Source organism: Eimeria acervulina, genomic scaffold (genome assembly GCF_000499425.1).
Source record: "Eimeria acervulina Houghton genomic scaffold, Eah_scaff6, whole genome shotgun sequence".
Classification (NCBI taxonomy): Eukaryota; Apicomplexa; class Conoidasida; order Eucoccidiorida; family Eimeriidae; genus Eimeria; species Eimeria acervulina.
The window spans coordinates 70,627-91,613 of NW_013549700.1; the positions used below are offsets into that span (position 1 = coordinate 70,627).

The window sequence follows — 20,987 nt, forward strand, 5'->3', positions numbered from 1 at the left end:
GCTTGTACTCTTGCCACTCTCATCCCTGATGGCAATTGCTGCCCAAGGATGTACACACTTTTGGCCCCCGGTTGAATGCATTTGCTTCTCACGTCACACTCTGCTATTACAGCTTTGGGAAGGAAATGGCGGATTACCTTTGCGGGGCGGAAGGTTACTGTAACGGGTTGATTCGCTCGCGGCTGTAATGTCCCATAGGACGGGCTAATTGAGATCAAGCCGGGATGTGACTCCGAGTTCGAGAACCGGAAGGCCATAGGCAGTTCCCCAATGTTAGACAATAGCACGTCTTGCGACAGCCAAGAGCCAACAACAACCTGTCCAAACGCCATTGACGGTGGCCGAAGCCGGAGCTGCAGGAATGGCAAAAAGCGAGTTCACATATACACTAGCGCCCTCTGAAATGAGCGTCTGTGAACAAAGACTACACTACCTGTTGCCGTGCTGCTGTGCTCCCTCCGGAGCATAGGCTGGGTGCTGATTCTCTGCGCGTTACAACAATATCCTAAAAGAGAGCTTGTTGACACCCTAACTGAGTGCTGTCGGTGACGTCGTAAACGAGATTTGAGCTTCCACCTAACCTCAGCTTCAAAGCATTTCCCCGCTATCTTGCATAGGAAAACTGGAATTGCCTGAGGGCCATGAACACTTTCAGCCAAGCACTCTGCGACCAGCGGTAGCTGAAACTCCTGGCATGGCGCAGTGGGGCGGAAAAGTATTTCAGTCGCAATGCTCTGCTTGGGCAGCAGTTTTATCATTGATGAAGGGGACGACGGCGGCCTCCAACTAACTCCCTTTGTGCTGGAGTTCGACAGAAACACCAAATGCATCCACCAGCATACCGACTTGGCACAATACATGGAACGTGCACCGTCTGGAGTGGACCCAATTGACCCCTTCGCCCAAGTTCTCAATATCACGTTACCTAAGCTCCCCGTCTGGGCTCTTTAAATAGAAGGAAATTGCTTTTTCGGAGTGGTTGATGATGCGAATTGACTGGGAAGAGCCTTTGCCGCGCAGGACTGGTTGGAGTTTGACAATTCCGTTGTCAGTAGCTAGTGCTTCGACTCTGAAAAAAAAACGGAAAGTTACCCATAGGCTAGTGAATGGCTTCGTTTAAGCGGAATCAAGGGCAGCATTCCATCTTGTCAATCGCTGAACCTGCATGGCTGAATGAGGGCATTTCTTCCCCAAATCATTTGCATAGCTAGTATTGTCCAGGAAGCATTTTTTCGTATGGCAGGTCCAATAAAAGAATTTCACCTGACTGGAATCCCTTTACCAGATAGTTGAATGGTGGCAGCCAGTTGATCGTTGACAAAGAAAGGAATTTTGGCCTTGTAAAGTTTTGCTTCTCTGGGACTGAAAGTGACTGGGATTTCCAAAACCTCTCCAGGAGACAAGCTGGCTTGCAGTGGCTGGACATCGAAACCTTCAGTCGGTGAGAATGGGGATGAAATGGAGCATTGGTGATGGACATCTGTATTTGTAATCTTCAACACCGTTCGAGAGGATATGCGAGGCTTGGCAGGCAAAGCTTCGCAAGGCACCTCTGACGCTTGTGGTACGAAGAGTGTTCCAAAATCGTGGGCTAAAAAGGAAAGTGATACCTTTGGGACTGTACAAGAGCCGGTCAGCAGCAGTTTGCATATCTTTTTCCCTTGAACCTCACAAGTAGCTTGCAAGGATTGCACGTTTGTTGATGCGACTGGCGCAAAAACAGCCACGCAGTCGAAAACCTGTCCCTTGGGAATGTATCCTGAGACCATAGCGAAGCACTGCAGTTTGCATGTGAGGCGCATACTACTAATATTAGGAATGGCACCAAAATTTGATATAAAGCCAGCATGCTGTGTTGGTCGACAGACGTCTTCGTTTTGTGTTTGATTTTGGGCAGAGGAGTGATACACATTCGGTATAGCCCTTAGTATAGCCCTTTGTCTGTGAACCTGTGGAAGAGCTTGATACCGGTTCGGCTACCGTGCGGTGTTGCTAACGGGCTCCCGGCAACCTCTTGAAATACGCGCTCTTCACATATGGGTGTTAGGGCAAAGACAAGTGCAAGTACTGCAGTAAATTTACGTTGATTGCTGTACTCACGTGCCACCTGCCCAGCAACTTTAAGGTTACTGCAAAATTGAGACCGTCGAGTTTCTACACTCAGTCCTCTTGCCTACCCTCAGTTGGTTGAATACGTATGCTCCCAGCACCGCCGTGACATTTTTCATCTTTTGTAATCCACCTGAAGCTGAAGTCATACTTCCCGTTGTTGCCTAACTTCAGCACGACCTGCTTGCTCTGCCCAGCTAGAATGCAGCCAAAGTCAAAAGTTTCTAAATCGCCTTCTAGGACGCGTTCAGCCTCTGAAAAGGCAACAGGCTTTCCTGGCCATTTGATATCCCATGTCACTGCTGTTTTAGTTGAATCGAAAGGAACAGCAATGAGAAGCCTAAGCTGACAGAAATATTTCTTGGCAGGCAAACTCATAGCAGCACAAACGAAGCCGGTGGAGTTTCGTTCAGTTTACCTTCCTCGACAAGTTTCAAAGTAGGCATAAGATAGTACCCTTCTCCTTTGATGTCTAGCCTGAGGCTGCGGAACTTTTGGTTGATTTTGCAGGGAATGCTGACGCTTATGTTCTTCTGTTCAGATGGGGTCATCTGTATCTTAATAGGCAAGGAACTCTCTGGAGCTAAGTTGCCACTGAGCGGCGTAATTTTCAGTTCTGTCCCAGCAGCCTCTAGCTGCGCTCTGCGCATGCATGCAAGAGAAAGAACTCTGAACAAAACTAGTGTTTCCTCGAGCTAGCTACTCTAATGGAATAGCTCATTGGATTCTTTAGCAGTTAGTTATATACGCGTCTGAAAGAATGCGAAAGTGGAGTGAGGCCGAATGCACATACTCACTTCGCTGACTACGAAGCCTACCACTACGGCCTCGCTCATTACATATTGGGGAATAGTAACAATTACTATCTGGGCGGTTGTTGGCTGTCCATTTATGGCGGAGATTGACTGCTTGTTTGAGCAAAATAGGTTGACTGCACTGGTGGTCGGATGAGGCTGATCATCATACACAGCAGACCACTCACCTATCAAACTGGAAGGAAATTGGAATGGATTCTTTGTTGTGCAAGAGTATTTTTTCTTCAACAGTACGCCCTACTATCGTCGGAGAAAAGTTTAGTCGCGACGTTTCAAGCGCAACATGAGGCTCTGTAGCCCTCCCAACCAGAAGCAGTGTCTGCACCAGCTCCTTTGCTAAACATCCCAGTAAAACGCAAACGAAAAGTTAAGCCAAGCAAATATCTTCAGAATCAGACGGTTATCTTGCGCTTTCACCCAAATGCATCAGAAAAGGCTGTCACTGTTATGCGTTGAATCCGTTGTGGTTATCATAGCACTACTGATTTCATCACGGTTGGCCGCTTGAACGTATTTTCGGCGTACATGATTGCTTGCCTATTTTGACGTACATGGTACTGAGAAGGTCCAGAGCCTTTCGCTGACACCCAGTTGTGTTGCAGTGTACTCAAAAACGAGTTCCGTTTTCTTGCAAGCGAGGACACGCCCGCGGCGAGTCAAGCATCTAAAAGGCTGAAGTGGCGGGCTCACATTTCCAGACGTCATGGCAAATTCGTTTGGAGCATGCGCGGGTTCACACTCGAAATCTATGTCACAAGCAGTCGGGTTATGCACATGTATTCGCCTTGTGTGACGGACGCCAACTCCGACACCTTCAATTTCCAGGACCTGCAGTTGTACACAGAGCCTAGTTTGCCAGATAAGCGTTTGCATTGTTTTCCGCAGAGATGCATTTAAATAGAAGTTGGAAGGCTTAGACCTTTGAACGACGGCTGTATATTGAGCCACCTTCGAAACTGCGAGCGGTAAATTTCGTAGCGAGCGCGAGAGGGTTATGCTTTCATGCTCACTGCTACATTATCGGCAAGGGCGAGAGCAGAACTCTGTGAACGTCGTTCTAGATAGTCTGTCGGAGGGATTTCAATGTGACAGATCGGTCGAATAGCGGTGGCGGTCACTGGTATGGAGATCCGCGACAACCCATTAACTAAATTCGGGAAGCTACAAACAAGGGTTCTGTCAAAGTCCGCCATGTCTTTTGGAGAGAATGTTATTTGCACGGTCTGTAGGGCAGGAGTGGGCACCTTTCTATATTTGCAAAATTTGCGTCCAGGAGCTCCATTCGGGCTGCTGTCTACGACAACCGATTCAAAGGGGATTGAAGATTACCTTGCAAGTGAAGTACCCAGTGTGTCAGCAGACGCAGACATTATGCCGGTATTTTCCCAAATACAAACGTTTTGAAGTGTGAAGTGAACTCCATACCTGCTGTCCTCCACTGGAAATATGGCCACGGCAAGGAGCCACTTTGTAAAAACAAGGATCGTCGCGCTCGCTTGCTTTCTCGAAGAACATTTCATACGGTAAGGATACTGCAGAGATATTGGTCTGCAACAACGGCACATAAGGTCTATGCGCCAGGACTGTGCAGGAGTACGGCTTAGTGAGAAAGAGAAAAGGAGGGAACTCGCAGGCATACGCGAGCTAGGCTTCCTTGTAAATAATTTGCCAAGGCACATTCTGGAACTCACTAGTGTAAAGGAAAACAGACGCGACTTAAAAAGGGTTGTGGCATCAAAATCAATCCTCTCAATATTAACTTCACATTGGCGGACGTCGCTTGAAACGGAAATGTGCAGTATCAGCTCTTCCGGTGATGGCGCGTCTCCTCTCCCCGTTGCTGTTCCGTCTGATTTGCCGTCCGTCTGCTTGTTCTTGGCCCTTCCTTTGTTTTTAGATGGAACCCTTGAAGAGTTGGCGCTGTTTTCGGCGCCTTGTAAGAATAAGGTTGTGAAGTTTATTGGATGGTGAGTTACGCTAATCGGTTCGTCAGTTTTAAAGGATACGTTCACCAAACAGGCAGCACTCGGAGCGAGTGTCCCTCCTGAAGGTGTGATGATCAACCTGTCCTTTAGCTGCCCTAGTGAATCCATATTCAAATCGAACGATATGGCTTGCGTCGAGATGTTGCGAAGTGACAGGTCCTGAATTACCATCTTGCCAAGCGGCACATCATCAAACATGAGGTGATTCCCATCAAGGAGTTCTCCGTCGCCGGTCCGCAGGAGACTTTGATTTGCTGAGTTTGCTACAGACCAGATGAGCTCTTCTGAAAAAGCGCACCCCTTAACATGAATCTCCACGTTTTCGAAAGGATTAGCATGAGTCGACAGGTTAAATTTGTAGTCCAGTTCTCCTGGTGTTTTCGGCCGGTAGGCTAACTGAAGCGCCGCCACAGGGAAAAAATTAGAACTTTCTGTCGCCGACAAGAACGAGCGCTGCTTGATTGCTTGGTTGTTCACTAGAGGATCTGTCATGCATAAACCCTAAGTAGTACTAATACTCTGCAGGTCCGCCATCTGTGGCGCTTCTTCCGCTTTACAGGGTTATAAGGCAAGTCAGTCCGCCTGCAACAGCAGAGGTCTGGCTCACCGAGAAATTTCGTTCCTCTTTCGGCTTTAGCGTGATTGAGTGGGGCAATTCAAAGTCAATGGAGTCACATGGCGGGAGCTGCACACGAGCTGTAGCAGCAATGATCCCTTCATTCTTAATGACTACCGGAATCGCCACCGTCCGCGAGACTGGGATACGCCCAAAATCGAAGTACGGCAGGTGGCTCTTTGGCTCTGAATCAGTGCGTTGACATACGTCAACAATTACCATGAGAGGCTTGAAGTCAGTCTGCCTGTGCAGCTAGTCGCCCCATGCAGGTGCACGCGAAATGTTGACCAGAGGGTACGATGCAATCAAACGCACGAAGAGTGCACTTACTCCCGTCTTTTTGAAAAACAGACGTTGGAAAACCCAATGTTATGCTTGGAAGAGTCCCCTCCCCACGCAGATCAAATTGCGCCTGGCCAGTGAGAGAATTAGCTGATTTTTCAACTGCTATTCGAAGCAAGGAACTGTACTGTTGAAGAGCTGTTGGCTTGAATGACAGCGTTGCATGGGCATAGTCGTGAGGAGCAACAACTATGCGCTTCGGTTGTACGTCAAACGCTGATTCGTCCGCTACCTGTTGCTGCACAAAGAGCAAGCCCAGTTTCAAGGTACACATGCCTCAGGTCTTTAAAGCGGCAATGCTCCTTTAGAAGAAGTGTAACGTGGTTGAGTCTCTGGTGTCTATGCGCAGTCCACTTGCATTCTTATCATGCGGTCCCCTAGGACCTTGTTTAATCTCGAATATTATCTCAGCCGGGATCAGCTGCGGATTGTCAATGCGAATTGTTTCAACGACTCCCGATGTCGACCCTGGAGACCCAGCAATGACAGGCCCAAAGCACAAACAGTTTTCATCCAGGACAAAAATTGTCCCACTACGTCTTTGCCATATGGCGTAGGCCTCATCCATTGAAATTGCCAACGCTTGCTCATGGAAGAGTTTTTCCGGCTGCAAAGGACATGTGAAGCAACGCACAGTCACGTAAGAATAAATGTGCAGAATGTGAATTTCAAGCAATCCCTTTACGCTGTGGTCTGGTCTTGCACTAGTATCAATTACTCCAAAGCAAAAGCCAGTGTTTCTGTTATTGAAGGCAGTGAATTCTCCTTAAAAGCAAAATGCTGCCTATAATCTTTTCCATTTGGGAAGTTTCCTTCCTTTTTCTCCTGGTTCTCACCTCGAGACTGATGCATGGAACGCTGCTTTGGCCTTGAATGAAGTAGGTTGCAGCTGGCCTGATGGGACCGTATGCCTCAAAATCTATGGGAGCAGAGGGATCGGCAAAGAATGCCGCGATCGGTCCGATGGAACTGACGAAAGCTTCGTCAGCGTGTCCCAGTCTCACACCGTTAACCTGCACAGGTGGAGCGGTGCACTGACGCAGGGGGTATTGGTCTGTAGGCCTTACACTAGCAGTGCAGCGCGGACAAACCGTCCAGTTTAGAGGAGCTTTCTACCAAGAAGTTTTTGCGGAGGCGTATGCTGATGCATTAGCCTCATCTGCAGGGTGAGAGCGGGACTATCTACAGCAATCTTACCAGCAGTGCTAAGCTAATCGAATGCGATGCGTCTCCTTGAGCGCCGTACTCAACTTGAACTGATGTCTTGGTCCCGGGGTCCAACTGACCGCGAACAGGTACTATCTTAAATGGGCCGAATGTTGCCCCAAGAGACTTCTCTGGAGACTTTCCCTGGAGTCTTGCTTTCCCTAGCTTCTGCTTCTCCCCCTTCTGGGGAGGTTCAGCTCCTCTTACTGGCTCTTCAGGAGCCGTAAACATGCATTCTTGGTTGACCAAATACCAGTCAAACGAAAAGCGACCCTTATTCTCTAGTTCGAAGGAACTGAGAGCATTAATTCAAAGAAATAATCGGCGGGCATTGCAAATTCTCGCTATCACCTCTTACATTTTCTTTATTCTAGTGGCGCAGGCCGACATAGATTTGAACTTATTTGTAGCAGGCTAGGTCATATCATCCAACCTGTAGTGCCATGTCCCAAGGATATGTACTAACTCTCCTCTACGGTAGAGTAAAAGCATTCAGGTTGAACCCCTTGACCTACAGCAAGCTTGTTTTGCCACTTTCCACTGGGCCGAAATTGAGGCCCCGCGGAGGTGAGAGTGACACTTCATTGAAGGCTACAATAGCCATGACCTGAAGGGGCTGCTGTGGGGGCTCTATGGCATAGCCCGATTCAGCGTCCTTGATAGTCACAGCCAGCTCTTCTGTGCCAGTTAGTTCAACTTCATGCCTGGCGCTGATGCGTGCCAATCCCTTCCGTTGCTCCCCTGGTTTAACTTCACCGCTTTGAGGAGTTAACGTCAGCAGGTCTAGTAGCCTTGGGCTACTGATGCTGAAGCCACACAAAGATTGACTTGGTTCAAGTAGGTTCGACGTGGCCACGATCCGAGAGAGGCAATTACCCTTTTATAACAGAAAGTTTCGTCCCCTTTCGTGGAGCCCTTGTACCTTCTGGAGAAGAGAGGGCTGCATGGAAAGTATGTCGTAAGGGCTTCCAGTGTAGCGCGGCCTGCTGTGAAAGCAGCACTTCACTAATTTCCCTCCCAAAGGAGAGGGTGAGTTGTGTTAGTGTTTTGGCCACCGTTTGTGGAGACTTACTCAATCTCGAACCGAACAGGATATTTCCCCCTATTGTATACAGTGTACGGTATTTCGGCCTCCTGGTATGCTTGGACCTTGCCGAATTCGAAGACTCGTGTCTTGGATGGCAGCTCAATTCCAGCATCAATACAAAAGGCTTCTGCTGAAACTGATTCATCGCATGCAAGGGGACAGCCTAGTTTTCTGAACCTGAAGTATAAGCAATGCCTTCTCAGAAAATCCTGTTGGGGGATTGGACGCCGTTGCTCACTTTGCATGATTTTGACCTCAGATCCGTTTGAAATTCCCTCTGCATCTGCGCATCTGAAGGTCAGACGGCACTGTGCCGTGGAAGGCTTAAGAGGAGCTTCGTACACGATGTTAAGCGGTTGGCTGGAGAATGCATCCAAGGTTCCACCTTGCTCGGGTTCGAACGAAAAGCATTTCGCAGGCGCTTCTTGAACTGTGAAATTCCATCGTATTTCGAAAGGAGTGGGATTCTCAACTAAGACTGTTCTGCGCACACACAACACTCAATAAGGCGCAAATTCTCGCCTACTGTGTGTTTTCTGCAGTGAAAATTTAGGTGGGCATAAACTTCCCACAGGCATTACAGTAAGAAGTGTCGTAAGTTTCCGGGTCAGGGCGTGGCCACCTTTACCGATGCCAACTGCGGGTGGGTTAAGCCCTTCGAAAATCGTACCGTCTAGCCTGTATTGCTGTACTACTTTTGCAGCCGCTAGGCAACTATGGGGAGCTGCTGAGGTGACCGCACCATTTGCAAATGACTAACCTCCTTGCAGTCTGCCCTATGAGGATTCTCCCAAACACGATGCTCTCTGCTTGCAGGCTTATTTTTGGCACTACACAGCGAGATGAGAGCTTGATTTCCAGTGGCTGTTGGTTATCCGACAGAGTCAAGACTAGTTTGTCTGTAACTTCGCCCTCTGTCTTGGGTAGGCACCATAAATGCATGCGTGCCAGCGCATTTTGTGTAAGGGTCACTTCAGAAGGAAATAGGAGAAAGATAGGATCTCCTGCTTGACCTTTCTGTGGCTTGCGTCCCCTGGTAGTTTCAACTGAGCAACAGAAGTTTCATAAAAGGTTGGAATAGTCGTGGCCGCTTTCACATCCGCATTCTCACCGCCAGCAATGAAAAACAGTGTCTCGTTAATGAAGCGTGCCGGCATGTTGACGAACAACACAGCAAATCAAATTTCGTCAAACGAATTCAGAAGTTTTGATTTAGCTGGCCTGATTGGAAAGCCACCAATTTCCTCACCCTCTGTATTATTCGTCCCAACAAAACTTCCCTTGACAGTGGTTGTGAAGGGGGAGCCATTCTTCAAGGTTAGTGTGGTCATGAAGTCGCAAAGTTCCGGCGGAATTGTCACGAGGTCTATCTCGTCAACAGAGGAAGTCTTGGAGTACAGGGATTTTACGTTTGTCGTTGAACGCCCCGCGAGAAGCGGCCCCCAATCAAATATTCCCTGTGCAATAAGCCATGCCAGCCAAAAAAAGGGTGGAGAGTATCGACGCTTAATGCTTCGTAAGGTGTGAAAGTCGTAAATTAAAAATTCCCAGTACATATTTAACAGGTCTAGAAATAAAAATTGTCCCAGCGGGGAATGGTATGGCAAAGACGCTCATTTTAATGAGAGCTTCAAAAAGTATCAAAGTTGCGCCTAGCTTTGCACACGCGGCACTACAGTGATCCGGCAGAGGTTGAAGCGGACGCCCTGAAATAGTTGACAATCTTTTAAAGCTGAGACATACCTCACTGGCGATATAGGCTCTTTTGGTGGCACACTGAGCAGGCCGTTCTTGTATCGCATGTTCAAAGCACCCTTCAGGAAAGTTAAGCAGCCTTGGCACGGAACAGGTAGCCTTTGCTCCAAGCTTAAACGTTTGGGGGTCTCCAACCACACAGAAGTGTAGAGCGCACGCGAGCTCGCCTTCTTCATCGACATAGCATTTAAGAAGCAAGCGCTGCTCCGTTTGGGGCTGCAATGTCCACCGTGTTGCCCTCGTGAATCCTGGTTCCACTGTCAGTCGTGCAGCTATGCTCTCGTCTTCTCCACTGAGTAAGGCAGTTCACGCATTTCTGCAGGCCTTTTTGAGGCATCTGGAAGGGGGATAATTTTTGAACTTGTGCAACTTGTTCTTTGGTAGGGCAACTCAGGACTACCGCTCGACTGCATGCTATTTGGTGTTGCCCATACCCTCTCTCCTGCTTGATCTTTGATCTAGTTGTGATAGCGGATGTTGCAGTGTTTGGCCTTTTGGCTCTGGTTTTAGCTTCTTCGTCGTCTGCCTTTTCCCACGGCGTAGAAGGCAGAGGTGCAAACAGGAAGAACTTAGCTGGCGGTTCCAATGCAGGTGAGGAGGACGGATAATGGACAACTTCAAGGAACTTAGGCGCTGGCACTGGTGGCTCATTAGGGATAATAGGTTCCCTCAGGGGCTGGAGTTGAGCGAGTAGTGATTGCACGGGTTGCGATGAGTTAGCATAGCCAGTGGAGAATGTGAGGACGCGCTGAAAGGAGCTGAGAGTCGTCCTTTGGCTGCTTCTCCTGGAGCCACTACAAGACGAGAGAGGAACAGGGGATTGTTCCATTTCAGTCTTCAATTCTTTCAAAAGCTCAGTTTCTGCACAGCAATAGGCTGAAACTTGATCCTGCACAAACATTTGCGCCAGCTTGCCAGTGGTGAAGAAGCCTTCAAACCTCTGACGTGACTGTTGAAGCGACTGCAGTTCGTGCTTCAAAGATTCCATACTTCCATCTGCCAGCTGGACAGCTGTTGGGTGGTTTTCCCCCTCAACAGCACTAGGGGGTCTTCTTTTTTTTAAATCCGATTGTGCTGCAGATGCGGAAGACTTAGAAACAGTATCTGATCCCTTGCCGCAATCGAGTTGCTCTACAATCTCACGTTCCCTCTGAAGTTGTTTCGCCAAAAGTCCCTTATAGAATGCAACGCCTTCTGATAGTGGATTTGGGGCAGATTCCCCTTCATGATGTGAGCAATCTGGTTGTCCAAACTACGACAGATACAATAAAGCAAACGTAGTCATTTCCAACTGTGGCGTATATAAGGCTTGACAACGGACAACCATGCAAAGAGAGGCGGCCGGCTGGAACCCTACAAAATTTGCATACTTGGATGCGCCGGTAGAAGGCCCAAGCTCCATACCTTTATTATGACAACCATGACATCTTCGTTCCGAAGACCCCTCACGATGGAAAGTGCTCCGTCGGCAAGGGAGGAACAGTACGAACTAGGCTCGACGCGAAAAACTGTGCCGGCAAAACAGTCTGGCTGTGCCGCTCGCAGCTTCACTGCCGCCGCCAGTAGGTGCAAAGGAAGCCCTGGGCCACTAACGTCTGCTCGTCGGTCACCTTTGCCGGGCTTTGTTTTGCCACCTGGGGTGGACGGTAAGACTCAGAGGCACCCCAGTTATCTGTGAGTGCATTTTCTCCTTAAGCATAGCCTTAGCTATGCCTACTCATTACTACTAGGCAAACGTGATTTGGGTCAGTATGAGTTGTGCATTCTTCAGATGTACTAGCGTACTCTTTTTGACACCAGAAACTTCTCCTTCGCCATCCTGAGCTTCAACGGACCTAACCAACTCCTCAACAAGCCGGGCATTCTCCACTCCAGCCGCCTCAAGCTTTTTTTTCTTTCCGGAGGCAGCGATTGCCCATTCAACACATTCATCTAGGGTGAGCTGCCGCCGAGCCGCACCTCCTATGTGGGCAGCGACGCAGCGCTTTCCGCTGCATACCGGGCCCAAAACTATTGCACTTTGCCTGTACATACGAACATTTGTATACTTGAGTGATACAGCATACATACCGCCTCATGCAAGGCAAATTTTGCTGAGAAGGGGGAAAGCAAAGTGCCCTATAGTGGAGATAAGCGTCCGACACTGGATTACGCAGTGCTTGTAGACGATGCTGAGCCAATTAACAAGTCAGACCGGGCCCCCACTTTGTGGATGTGTCAACTTGACCTGCAAGGCGGCAAAACTCTATAGGGGAACTCCTGAGGTCCTTCATCAGCAGATTCATCACTACTGCTTTCTAATATTTGCTGTTCACATGGAGTAGGTTCCGTCGGAACGTTTTGCTGTTTCCCTCGTGCGCTGTTTGGAACCTCAGTTTTTACAGCAGGCCCCTCGGGATCTGTAGCGAGTGAGCAGTCAGCTGCAGCTTTTTTTAAGGCGACCTTCCGTACTCTGGACCAACACGATTTCCCGGGGGGTCTGCACTCAACACAGCAATTTCATTAGGCGCCAAGAATACTTCTATCCTCCATCCTCCTGCCGAGAAGGTCTGACGGGATGCCAGTCGTTTTATATGCATTAAGTGGCCTCAGAATATCTTGCTGATGTTTACCATTGGCAACGCCATGATTTAGAGGTTTAGGAGTAGGAATGGATGTCACGCCCCACCACAGAGACACAATTACAAAGGACATGGCATTGAGAACTTAGCAGTGGGGGAACGCAAGAGAACGGCGGTAATGCCCAGGTGGACTATGCATCACTTCGCTTGAAGCCTAACAACCAACGTTACGTCCACTGCACTGCCCCCGTTGTGGGAAATACCTAACAGGGAGCAGAGCAATCCCTGATTCGTCGAAGCCGTCGTAATCGCGGAGCAGAGCATTCGTTTGTTTATACTGCTCATCGAATTCAAGAGAATAGATTTCGTAAGGCTCGTCAGAATTATTGCGCACTATTAGTTCTTGCCGCAAAATTTGTGAGGGAAGGCTGTATCCAAAATCCACAAAGGGAGGGACAAATTCCAATCGGGGAAGCTTCGGAGCTCCCGTTGCCGTTATGCATTTCCACTTGGGATTGTCCTCAATGCAGAATATCAGTCGAGCGCAAATTTCTTTCTCCGCTTTTTCTGGAAAGAAGTGGACTTTTAAGTCAATCCATTCTCCTGTAGAGGCAGCACAGTCACTCCCTTCAGGCTCATGAACCCTGCTGCTTTCACTGCTCCCGTAGGCCCAGCCAAACACAGCCTATACTTCCTGAGTGGATTGTTAAGTAGCCGAGTGGCCATCGCAGGTACGCGCCTACCTGGCTCGACAATTGACTGCCTTGGCTCTATGGTAAAACACCTAAGAGCGTCACGTTGCGCCTTGTCACCCTTGTCAACCAGACCCCTGTAACGCCACTGAGCAGGAACACTCTTCTCATTGCGCACCCTCAGTGTCAGCGTTTTACAGAGCCCTGAAGCACCAATTCCATCAAGCGCACTCCAGCTAAGATGAAGAGCGGTATCCCCCGCCATAACTGACGGGCATTCTCCTTGGTCAAGGCGGTGAGATGAGATTTCAGTAAGGACAGATACGCGGATCACTAGATTTCAACTGCAGGGCTGTTGCCTGTTTTCTCTTTTGCAACAATGAAGTTAATCAGTAGCACGAGCAAGCAAGATGACGGCAGGATACTCGTCTGCACATGAGGAGTCCCCCTAAGTGCAGAAACAAACACATTTCTGCTCCTCATGCTGCATACCCCTTTTGATGCTTCCAAAGTCTAATATATCTGTGTAGAAGTGGAGGTCAGGCACAACAAATTTGCCTTTAAGGGTGATCTGGTAGCTCAGGCTGCCAGAAACGAAGGCTGTGAGGAGAACGTTTGCATCTCCCTCCTTGTCCTGCTTGGCTGTAACAGCGATTGTTGTTTGCTCATTCGGGTGCAAACGGCTAATCACATCAGGCTCCACATGAAATCCAGTCCCTTGTAGTTCCTGCAAAGAAGCACAGGAATCGAAGGGAAAACCGGTCAATCGGAGGAGGTAAAAGTGATTACCACCATTCCTAAGAGTAACAACCACCGCTAGCAAGCCTGCCACCAACAAACATAGGTATATCGAATAAAGTGACATTTCTGCCTTTCCGGCCAGTAGCCAGGTAGCCATCTTTCCCTTTCTCTTAAACTCCTACCGACCTTCTTGTTGATCTTGACTCCAAATGTCTGGGGAGAAGCATTGCGCAATTGGACTACCCTTGTTTTTGACTGGCCGACAACAACACTCCCAAACTCAAGTATATATTTGCCTGGGGTTGCAACAAACGCTGCTTCCTCCCCAGGAAGTCGCCAGTTGGCAAAGCATGCTGACTGCGCGAAGGGCAAACGGCGCACTTACCATATTTGTGGACATATTCTATACCGACAAAATGTGCTTTAACTCGCCGTTGCAGCTGCATACTTAACCATCGCCCTACCAGCCCTAATTTTTCAATTTCCTGCCCCTCTTCCCCCCCCCCCGCCAGTTATAAGGGCGGCCTTACAGACAAGGACGAGCTGGAGTGCATAAGGGATTCTTTTTCATCTTTCCCACTGCACTGCCCGTTCAGTGCATCCACTGTGCACTGTTCCGACGTATATCTGGACGTTGAAGCTGCAGCCTTGAGCCACAAGAAAAGCAACCCTCACAAGTCATGGACTTCTCTGTAGAATCCTGTATTCAGGCAGCACATCCCCCTAATGGCATGTAGGATCTAGCTACCTGCGGAATATTTTCTGTGCTAAACAGTGCCAACCTACAACATTATACTGTTCCAGCATAATTTTACAAAGTTTTTGCCGATCAACTTCCGCCGCCTTCTGCCAAACAGAGGAGTCCGTCCCATTCTCAGCAGAGGCGCCGGCCTCGCCTTCGCATCCCACCATTACAAGGTCAGCTACAAACTGTCAAGGATTTCTTCAAGAGGTGTATCTGTAGGGGGCTGCGGTATCTTGTTATGCTAACCGACAACAGTTGAGCCATCGCCTGAAAGCTAGCTCCGCTCACTCTGGTCTGTTTCTTCGCAGCCACCTTCTTCCGTTGCTCGAGGAAGACCGAAAAGGAGACAACGGTATGTTCCCCTTCCACGAAGAGTGACAGCAATGGGGTCGCAGTGGTCTACTTCTATGAATATCTGTTCAGTGACCTCCGCCGGCATTCCTGGAGTATCAAGTACAGAGACAGGTGAGGAAGCTACTTTCGCACTCACACGCTGTTTCAAATACCTTGCACCCTACCTGAGGGAACGAAATATACCCGTCATGAAAGTTATTTCTAGCTTAAACTTTTCATTTGCCCGTATGAGTCCCTTTCTTCTCGAAACTTCTATGGTCCATGGCCTCGCCACTCTCTCCAAGTCGACAGCAAAGCTGAGGTCAACGAACCCGCCATTAGCCAAGATTACCTCGACGGTAACTGGTTTGAGATACGGCACCTCTCCCAAGTCGAATTCGGTCTGGCTGGCCTTTAGGCGCGGAGTAGATGCTCGACCTATGAAGTGGCGCCGAAACACACCAAACGAAGCCTACCCATTAACGGCAGGGACAGTCAAACGTGGGTGCTTGCTCTTCTTTAATGAAGTGAGTTCAACCCAGTGCACTTGAATGACCTTTATGAAGTCGCCTACCTATTAGGCGGACTGGGTATTCAGGTCCGTGGCCTATGCTACACAGGGCTACAGCAGAAGCCTCGCGGTTAGGCACCCCCCAAAAGCGTACATGGACTGTTTCAAAGGCGCCCGGTTCAATAACTCCAGTAAAAGGCGTGAAGTCAAATATTCTGTTTATGGGTACGTCCGAGCGTTCTAAATTGAGTGATTCATTATTTTCAGCACCTGAGAGGCACTCGACTTATGAACGCATCATTCAATCGTTGGAGGCGCTAGAAATATGTGGGATTCAGCCTGCGTCCTATGGTGAACTAGACTGAACTATGTGCGAGTGTACTTTTGAGGTCCTTCACTGAGTATGCATCTGTTAAAAACCAACTGTAGGTCACCGGGACGCATCCGATGTTTCTCATGCGAAGCGGAATCCTCTTCGTAGTTTCATTTACTATGAAGCCAAAATCTAGCAAGGTTGTCTCAAGCTCAATGTTCGGGAATTCTGTCTCCCCTTCTAGTGACATCACATCTACCCGCGGATGCTCTTTGAAACTGATCTCCAGCGAGCCCCTGATAAATAAGGAATGGCACAGTTGTAAGTAGTAAATGATGTGGTGCACTTCTCCTCCAGCAAGTACCTTTGACCTTACGCGCGCAGGTTTCCGTATGGCTTTAAGTTGAGGGATGAGCTCTAGTACACCCATTTTTCTGATGTGTTAAAGTTTACTTTGTCCTGGAGGAATGGCGGCCGTTGTAGAGAGTATTAAAAAACACACTAACTTCCAGCGCCTCTAGCGGGCCCAAAGAAAAAGATTTAGGTTCGACGTCGAAAGGTGGTGTTGCCTTCGCCCTACATCTAAGGACGATGGGAGAAGAATTTGTCAACAGGACCGCTTCCCGGAGAAGCTCAGGTTCATTTTCCACTCGCCATTGGTGCCTTGTAGAGAATCACAGGTGGCCAAAGCAACACCGCCTATGGAGCGCCGAAGAAGCCGTCGAGCAATTTGAATTCCTCTTGGAATATAGTGGCAGTTGGAAACATTCGATTTTGCTGTTATCCCCGCTTATCGTGGGTTGAATCTCACTTAAAGGCCAGTGAAGAAGGTGTGGCAACAAGACTGGGCGTGAAAAAGTCCGCCGTGGCGAGTGTTCTAGCGATGCGCACTGCCGTAGTCCCAGGACCGAAGGACTCCTGGCAGATAATAACTTGCGAAGCCCTTCCTGGCAACGTGCTCAAGGCTTCAATTACAACCTGTGCAAGCATAGAAAAGCTGTGCCCCAGCGATTGTAGCGGTGCCTGGACTAATGCTGAGGACCGCGTCGCCTTGGACGTGCGTTGGGCGGCAGCATCTCACCTGCATTGAGCTATCTGGACCCAGGATAAACTCGTTTGGGTGCACCTTGAATTTTTGTTGTGAGTCGTTGGCCTGTCGTGAGAATGTATTTCTTGATCCGTCAAGAAAGTGGACCTGACGCGGCCGGCTACCCCTGTTTAAGAGCTTAAAGGCTTTGCGTTTGGGAATACTAGTACACACTTGCTGGAAATCAGTACAGGACCCAAAATCTTCCAAGACAACAGGCGAGCCCACAGCCTGAATGTACCAGCACTAGCAATATTACATTCCATAGCCTGCTGAGCATCCTGACACAACGTGCTCTTCCTACTGTAGAACTACACAGGTGGTTAACACAAAGCCAACACTCTCACCTGGCCTTTCAAGTACACCACCAAACTTTGTCCATCCACAGCAGATACAAGCAACTGTCCAGTGGAAGCAACTGCTTCAAGGAAAGTGGCAACTACGTAAACTGGTGCCGAAGCCCCTCCTTCCAAAGTCATTTCGGAGTTCTTGACCGTAAAATACCCATGCTTGCTCCTAATGGAGAAGCGAATCAAAGCTGGGATGGGTGAAGTGTTGGTCAGCTCAACTTGCTGCGCCACTTCGTCGAGGCATTTTATCTGCAATCAAGGCGCCGCAGTAAGGTATGACGCAGCTTGACTTGCTTACAAAGAGTCTCCTTTACACACTATGCTTAAAAATGACCATAGAGGTGAGTTTGAGGAGTTCAATAGAAAAGCAGCGACCGCTCGCTGAATGCGCAATTGGGGCTTTGCCTTCGGGTACATTGTTGGCTTCGTACTTTCCTCCATTGGAGTTCTTTGGGCTCGATCTTGAGCTTAGGACCGGAAACGCAAGCAGATACTTCTAGCGGGAACGGACTGTCCAGGCCGGCTATGCTTACCCAACAAGTGAATCGAACTTCACCAGGCGCTAAAGGGTGGAGGACGATTGAAATGGCGACAGCGGAAAGTGGAGAAACCAAGCCCTCTGACGGCGACACCTCAGCGCCAACATTATCACCCCCCTGATCCAAACGCAGCAGCGAACTAGATGTCGAAAGGAACTCAGAGATTGGAAAGTCTTTCGCCCATCATACTGTGCCTATTAATGGAACATTGGCGCCGAAGAATTTGGCAGGGGAGACGTCAATGCTAAAGGGCTCATGCCTGACCTCCAGGGTGACAGAAAATTGAGCAGAAAGCCGTGAAGTATTTCTGATTATAAAAGCCTTCTTTGCTGTTGTGTTTATAAAAACGTCGTCGAATACAAGGGTGTCTTCCGGTTCTAGTGCAACTTGCGGAGTCTTGCTTGAACCCCGAAGAGGTAAAATGAAATATTCGTCAATCAACCCCGGAAGACCAAAGACAATCTCTTCTACGTATGCCTGTGCCTTGGAAGGGCAAAGGGAAATGTCTACGTTTTTGGAAGCACCGGCAGGGATGATCAACACGTTAGGGCTGATGCTGATGTCGCCATATGTATCGTCCACCCTCTTTAAAACCTTCACTTCGACCGTTTGCGGAGCATCACTGGTGTTCGTTAGTTGAACGGAGCGCACTTCTTCAAACCCAAAGGGAATCACCCCAAAGTTAATGGACGAAACATCGTGATCAATCTGGGGAGGGACTGCTCTGCCCTGCATGCGGATTCCACGAGGGGCACTTAGACACACTTGATGTTCACATGCCAAGGGTTACTATTTGCAAAGCAGCATTCGGGCCAAGTGCACCGCAACAAGTATTTGTGAGATTTAGCCTGTATGCGGAAGTATTGTGGAATGCCACTTAACGCCAGCGGGTTCTCGCAGTCAGTAGCGCATCACCTTAAGCTTTAACACGATGTCTTCTGGAGACGCTTCGATCGCCCACAGTACTGTGGCTTCGAACTCTCCCACGAATGCTGGCCGCAACGATGCCTGCACTCTTTCAGCCTTGTTAACGCAAATACACCCGCTGCGGGGGGTGAAATTTACCTCTGTGCCTGGAGGGAAAGCACCCTCAGCAGGCTTTACGAAATAGCATGCAGCGATGTCACCCTGCCGGCACCGTCATACAAGAGCAAGGTCGGAAACTACTTCCTGCTTAAAAACTTCCCCAAAAGATTAGCTTATCATAATATGCCCAACTAATTAGGGATCCGACTACTGTTTGTTGGGAGTGCCGCGTTGCCTATTTTCTGGTTTCTAGTCTATACATTGGAGATATCTTTGACAAATAACTTACTGTATTCACAATTTCCACGTCAAGCATCTTTTCCGTGTAGACGACAACGTCGCCGAAGTCTAGCTCGGCTTTGGTGAACTTGACTTGTGGCCCTGTGCCCGTTCCATAGAGTTGAAGTTTGAGACCCTTTTCTCTGTCCTCCACAGAGTCAATTTGCACAGCGTTCGCAATCTACTTACACGAAGAAAACGCTGCCGACGAAAGACTCTGTTGTTGAGTTCTGGGCAAAAGGGACGGTTGAGTCGGTTATCTGCCTCATTTACTGATCCGATAAGGATCCACAATCGCTTTAGTTTCTATATGCGTTTCTTATCATCCTGAATTCCTACGGGCCGTGACAGGTAAAGGGATTTCTCAAACGTGTCACCTTCCAGCAATGTTCAAGATGGCTGTGCAATTGTAACTAGTCGCTTGCAATGGAGCGAACTCGATGCGAATATTTTGCCGCGAATTTGCCCAAATTCTCCCAGATGCCGGCTTAATAGAATAACACCCAGAGGAGACCAACTCGAGGTGGGGTTCCGACTGGTCTCTGATCTCTTTAGACGGGCCAAAGGACCACCAAAAAGGCAAGTGTTCGGTTGAGTTATTCTCAATGGAAACAGTCTTTTCGCTTCTCAGGTTAACAAAGGTCGTGTCAAACTTGAGGGAGGAAGTTGATATGGTGACTGCGCCCTCGACTACTGTTCCCTGAATCGGTTTCACTTCCACCCTGCCCTGAAATGAGCAGCTCACACAAACAACGAGTGGTACGGCGAATATACTATAGCGAATATCCCTAGGTCATAGAGATCAAGGCAGTTTTGTACACCCAAGGAGAGCATTGTCTCGTATACCAAGTTACGCATGCTTCACACCAGGTGCAGCTATCTGCAATTGTGGAATTTTATCTTTCCGTAGATCAAAGGAACCCACGTCATCATACTTGATTTCCAGTCGGGCATCGAAAGCCCCGCACCGAGACGACTCTATTGCAAAGACAACCTGTTGGAACAACAATCGCGGCATGCTGGCGCTGAAAGCAGTTTTCGTTTGGGTACAATAAACCACCCAGCAAATATTCTAGGTGCGATCACGAGCGATTAAGTCATTTCAAAGTGTAAGTGTATACTGAGAAGGTGCTTGCCTGCTGTGTGCTTCCAACACGCAACAGGAAGGAGTCGGGCTGTACATCAAATGGAGGCGGCACCACTAGTGTTATACTGGAAGCAGCGTTGCCATTATTGGACAGCAACACTGTCCTTTCCTTTCGCTTTCCCACAATTGCGCCATCCAAAGAAATCATTGGAGGAAGGCTTACGGAACATAAGCCTTTGAATGCCCGCAGAGGGACCAAAAATGTTTCCCGCTAAGTTACATAACGAATAAAAACATCCAATGGGGAGGAAGTGTTAATGCTAAAGACGAGCATTCTGAGATGAGTTTGAATGTCTATAAACCTCGATACGCGTACGTGAGGACTAATGAATTGTATGACTCTAGATGAAGTGCACTGTGCTTTTGGCGCTACGCAAGACATGTTCGCGCGTCTGTAGATATTGCAGGGCTGAAAATAGGGGAGCTATATTATTTACTTCTGTCTCGATATGCAAGTCGTAGGAATAAGTCTTCTTGTCGCCAGCTCGAAACGTTACCTGCACAAAGTAATGAGGGTTGGCTATGCTCATGAGACCTGACTATTCTTCTAGGTGGATGCCTCTGCGCTCAACTGCTCTACCCTTCTGTGAGCTGTTCGAGAAAACTCTACTGTTCTTTGTCATATTTAGGCTCACCAAGAAACTAGCACTCATCCCCGGGGCCACCTGAGTATCGATCGAACAGCATGCAAGGCATTACCGCAGACATGCACAGGAGCTTTGGTGGTTATCTGCTTCTGAAAATACGG

The 20,987-nt window shown here is 48.7% G+C and overlaps 1 protein-coding gene across 1 annotated transcript; it reads right to left on the reverse strand.

Annotated features, from left to right (window-relative positions):
* Positions 1–2,160: 2,160 nt before the first annotated feature.
* Positions 2,161–20,110, reverse strand: EAH_00001900 (hypothetical protein, conserved; the record flags this gene model as incomplete). The annotated part of the gene is made up of 31 exons (XM_013394918.1): positions 2,161–2,306; positions 2,528–2,751; positions 3,476–3,504; positions 4,616–5,305; positions 5,517–5,665; positions 6,252–6,474; positions 6,704–6,901; positions 7,065–7,368; positions 7,652–7,879; positions 8,146–8,296; positions 8,399–8,643; positions 8,921–9,206; positions 9,410–9,617; positions 9,904–10,207; positions 10,350–11,065; positions 11,320–11,549; positions 11,701–11,939; positions 12,740–13,079; positions 13,220–13,372; positions 13,661–13,993; positions 14,943–15,095; positions 15,192–15,459; positions 15,933–16,107; positions 16,623–16,789; positions 17,246–17,497; positions 17,782–17,904; positions 18,052–18,516; positions 18,703–18,915; positions 19,103–19,273; positions 19,607–19,819; positions 20,018–20,110. 31 exons carry the CDS (start codon positions 20,108–20,110, stop codon positions 2,161–2,163), a joined length of 7,689 nt encoding a protein of 2,562 aa, XP_013250372.1.
* Positions 20,111–20,987: the final 877 nt, after the last annotated feature.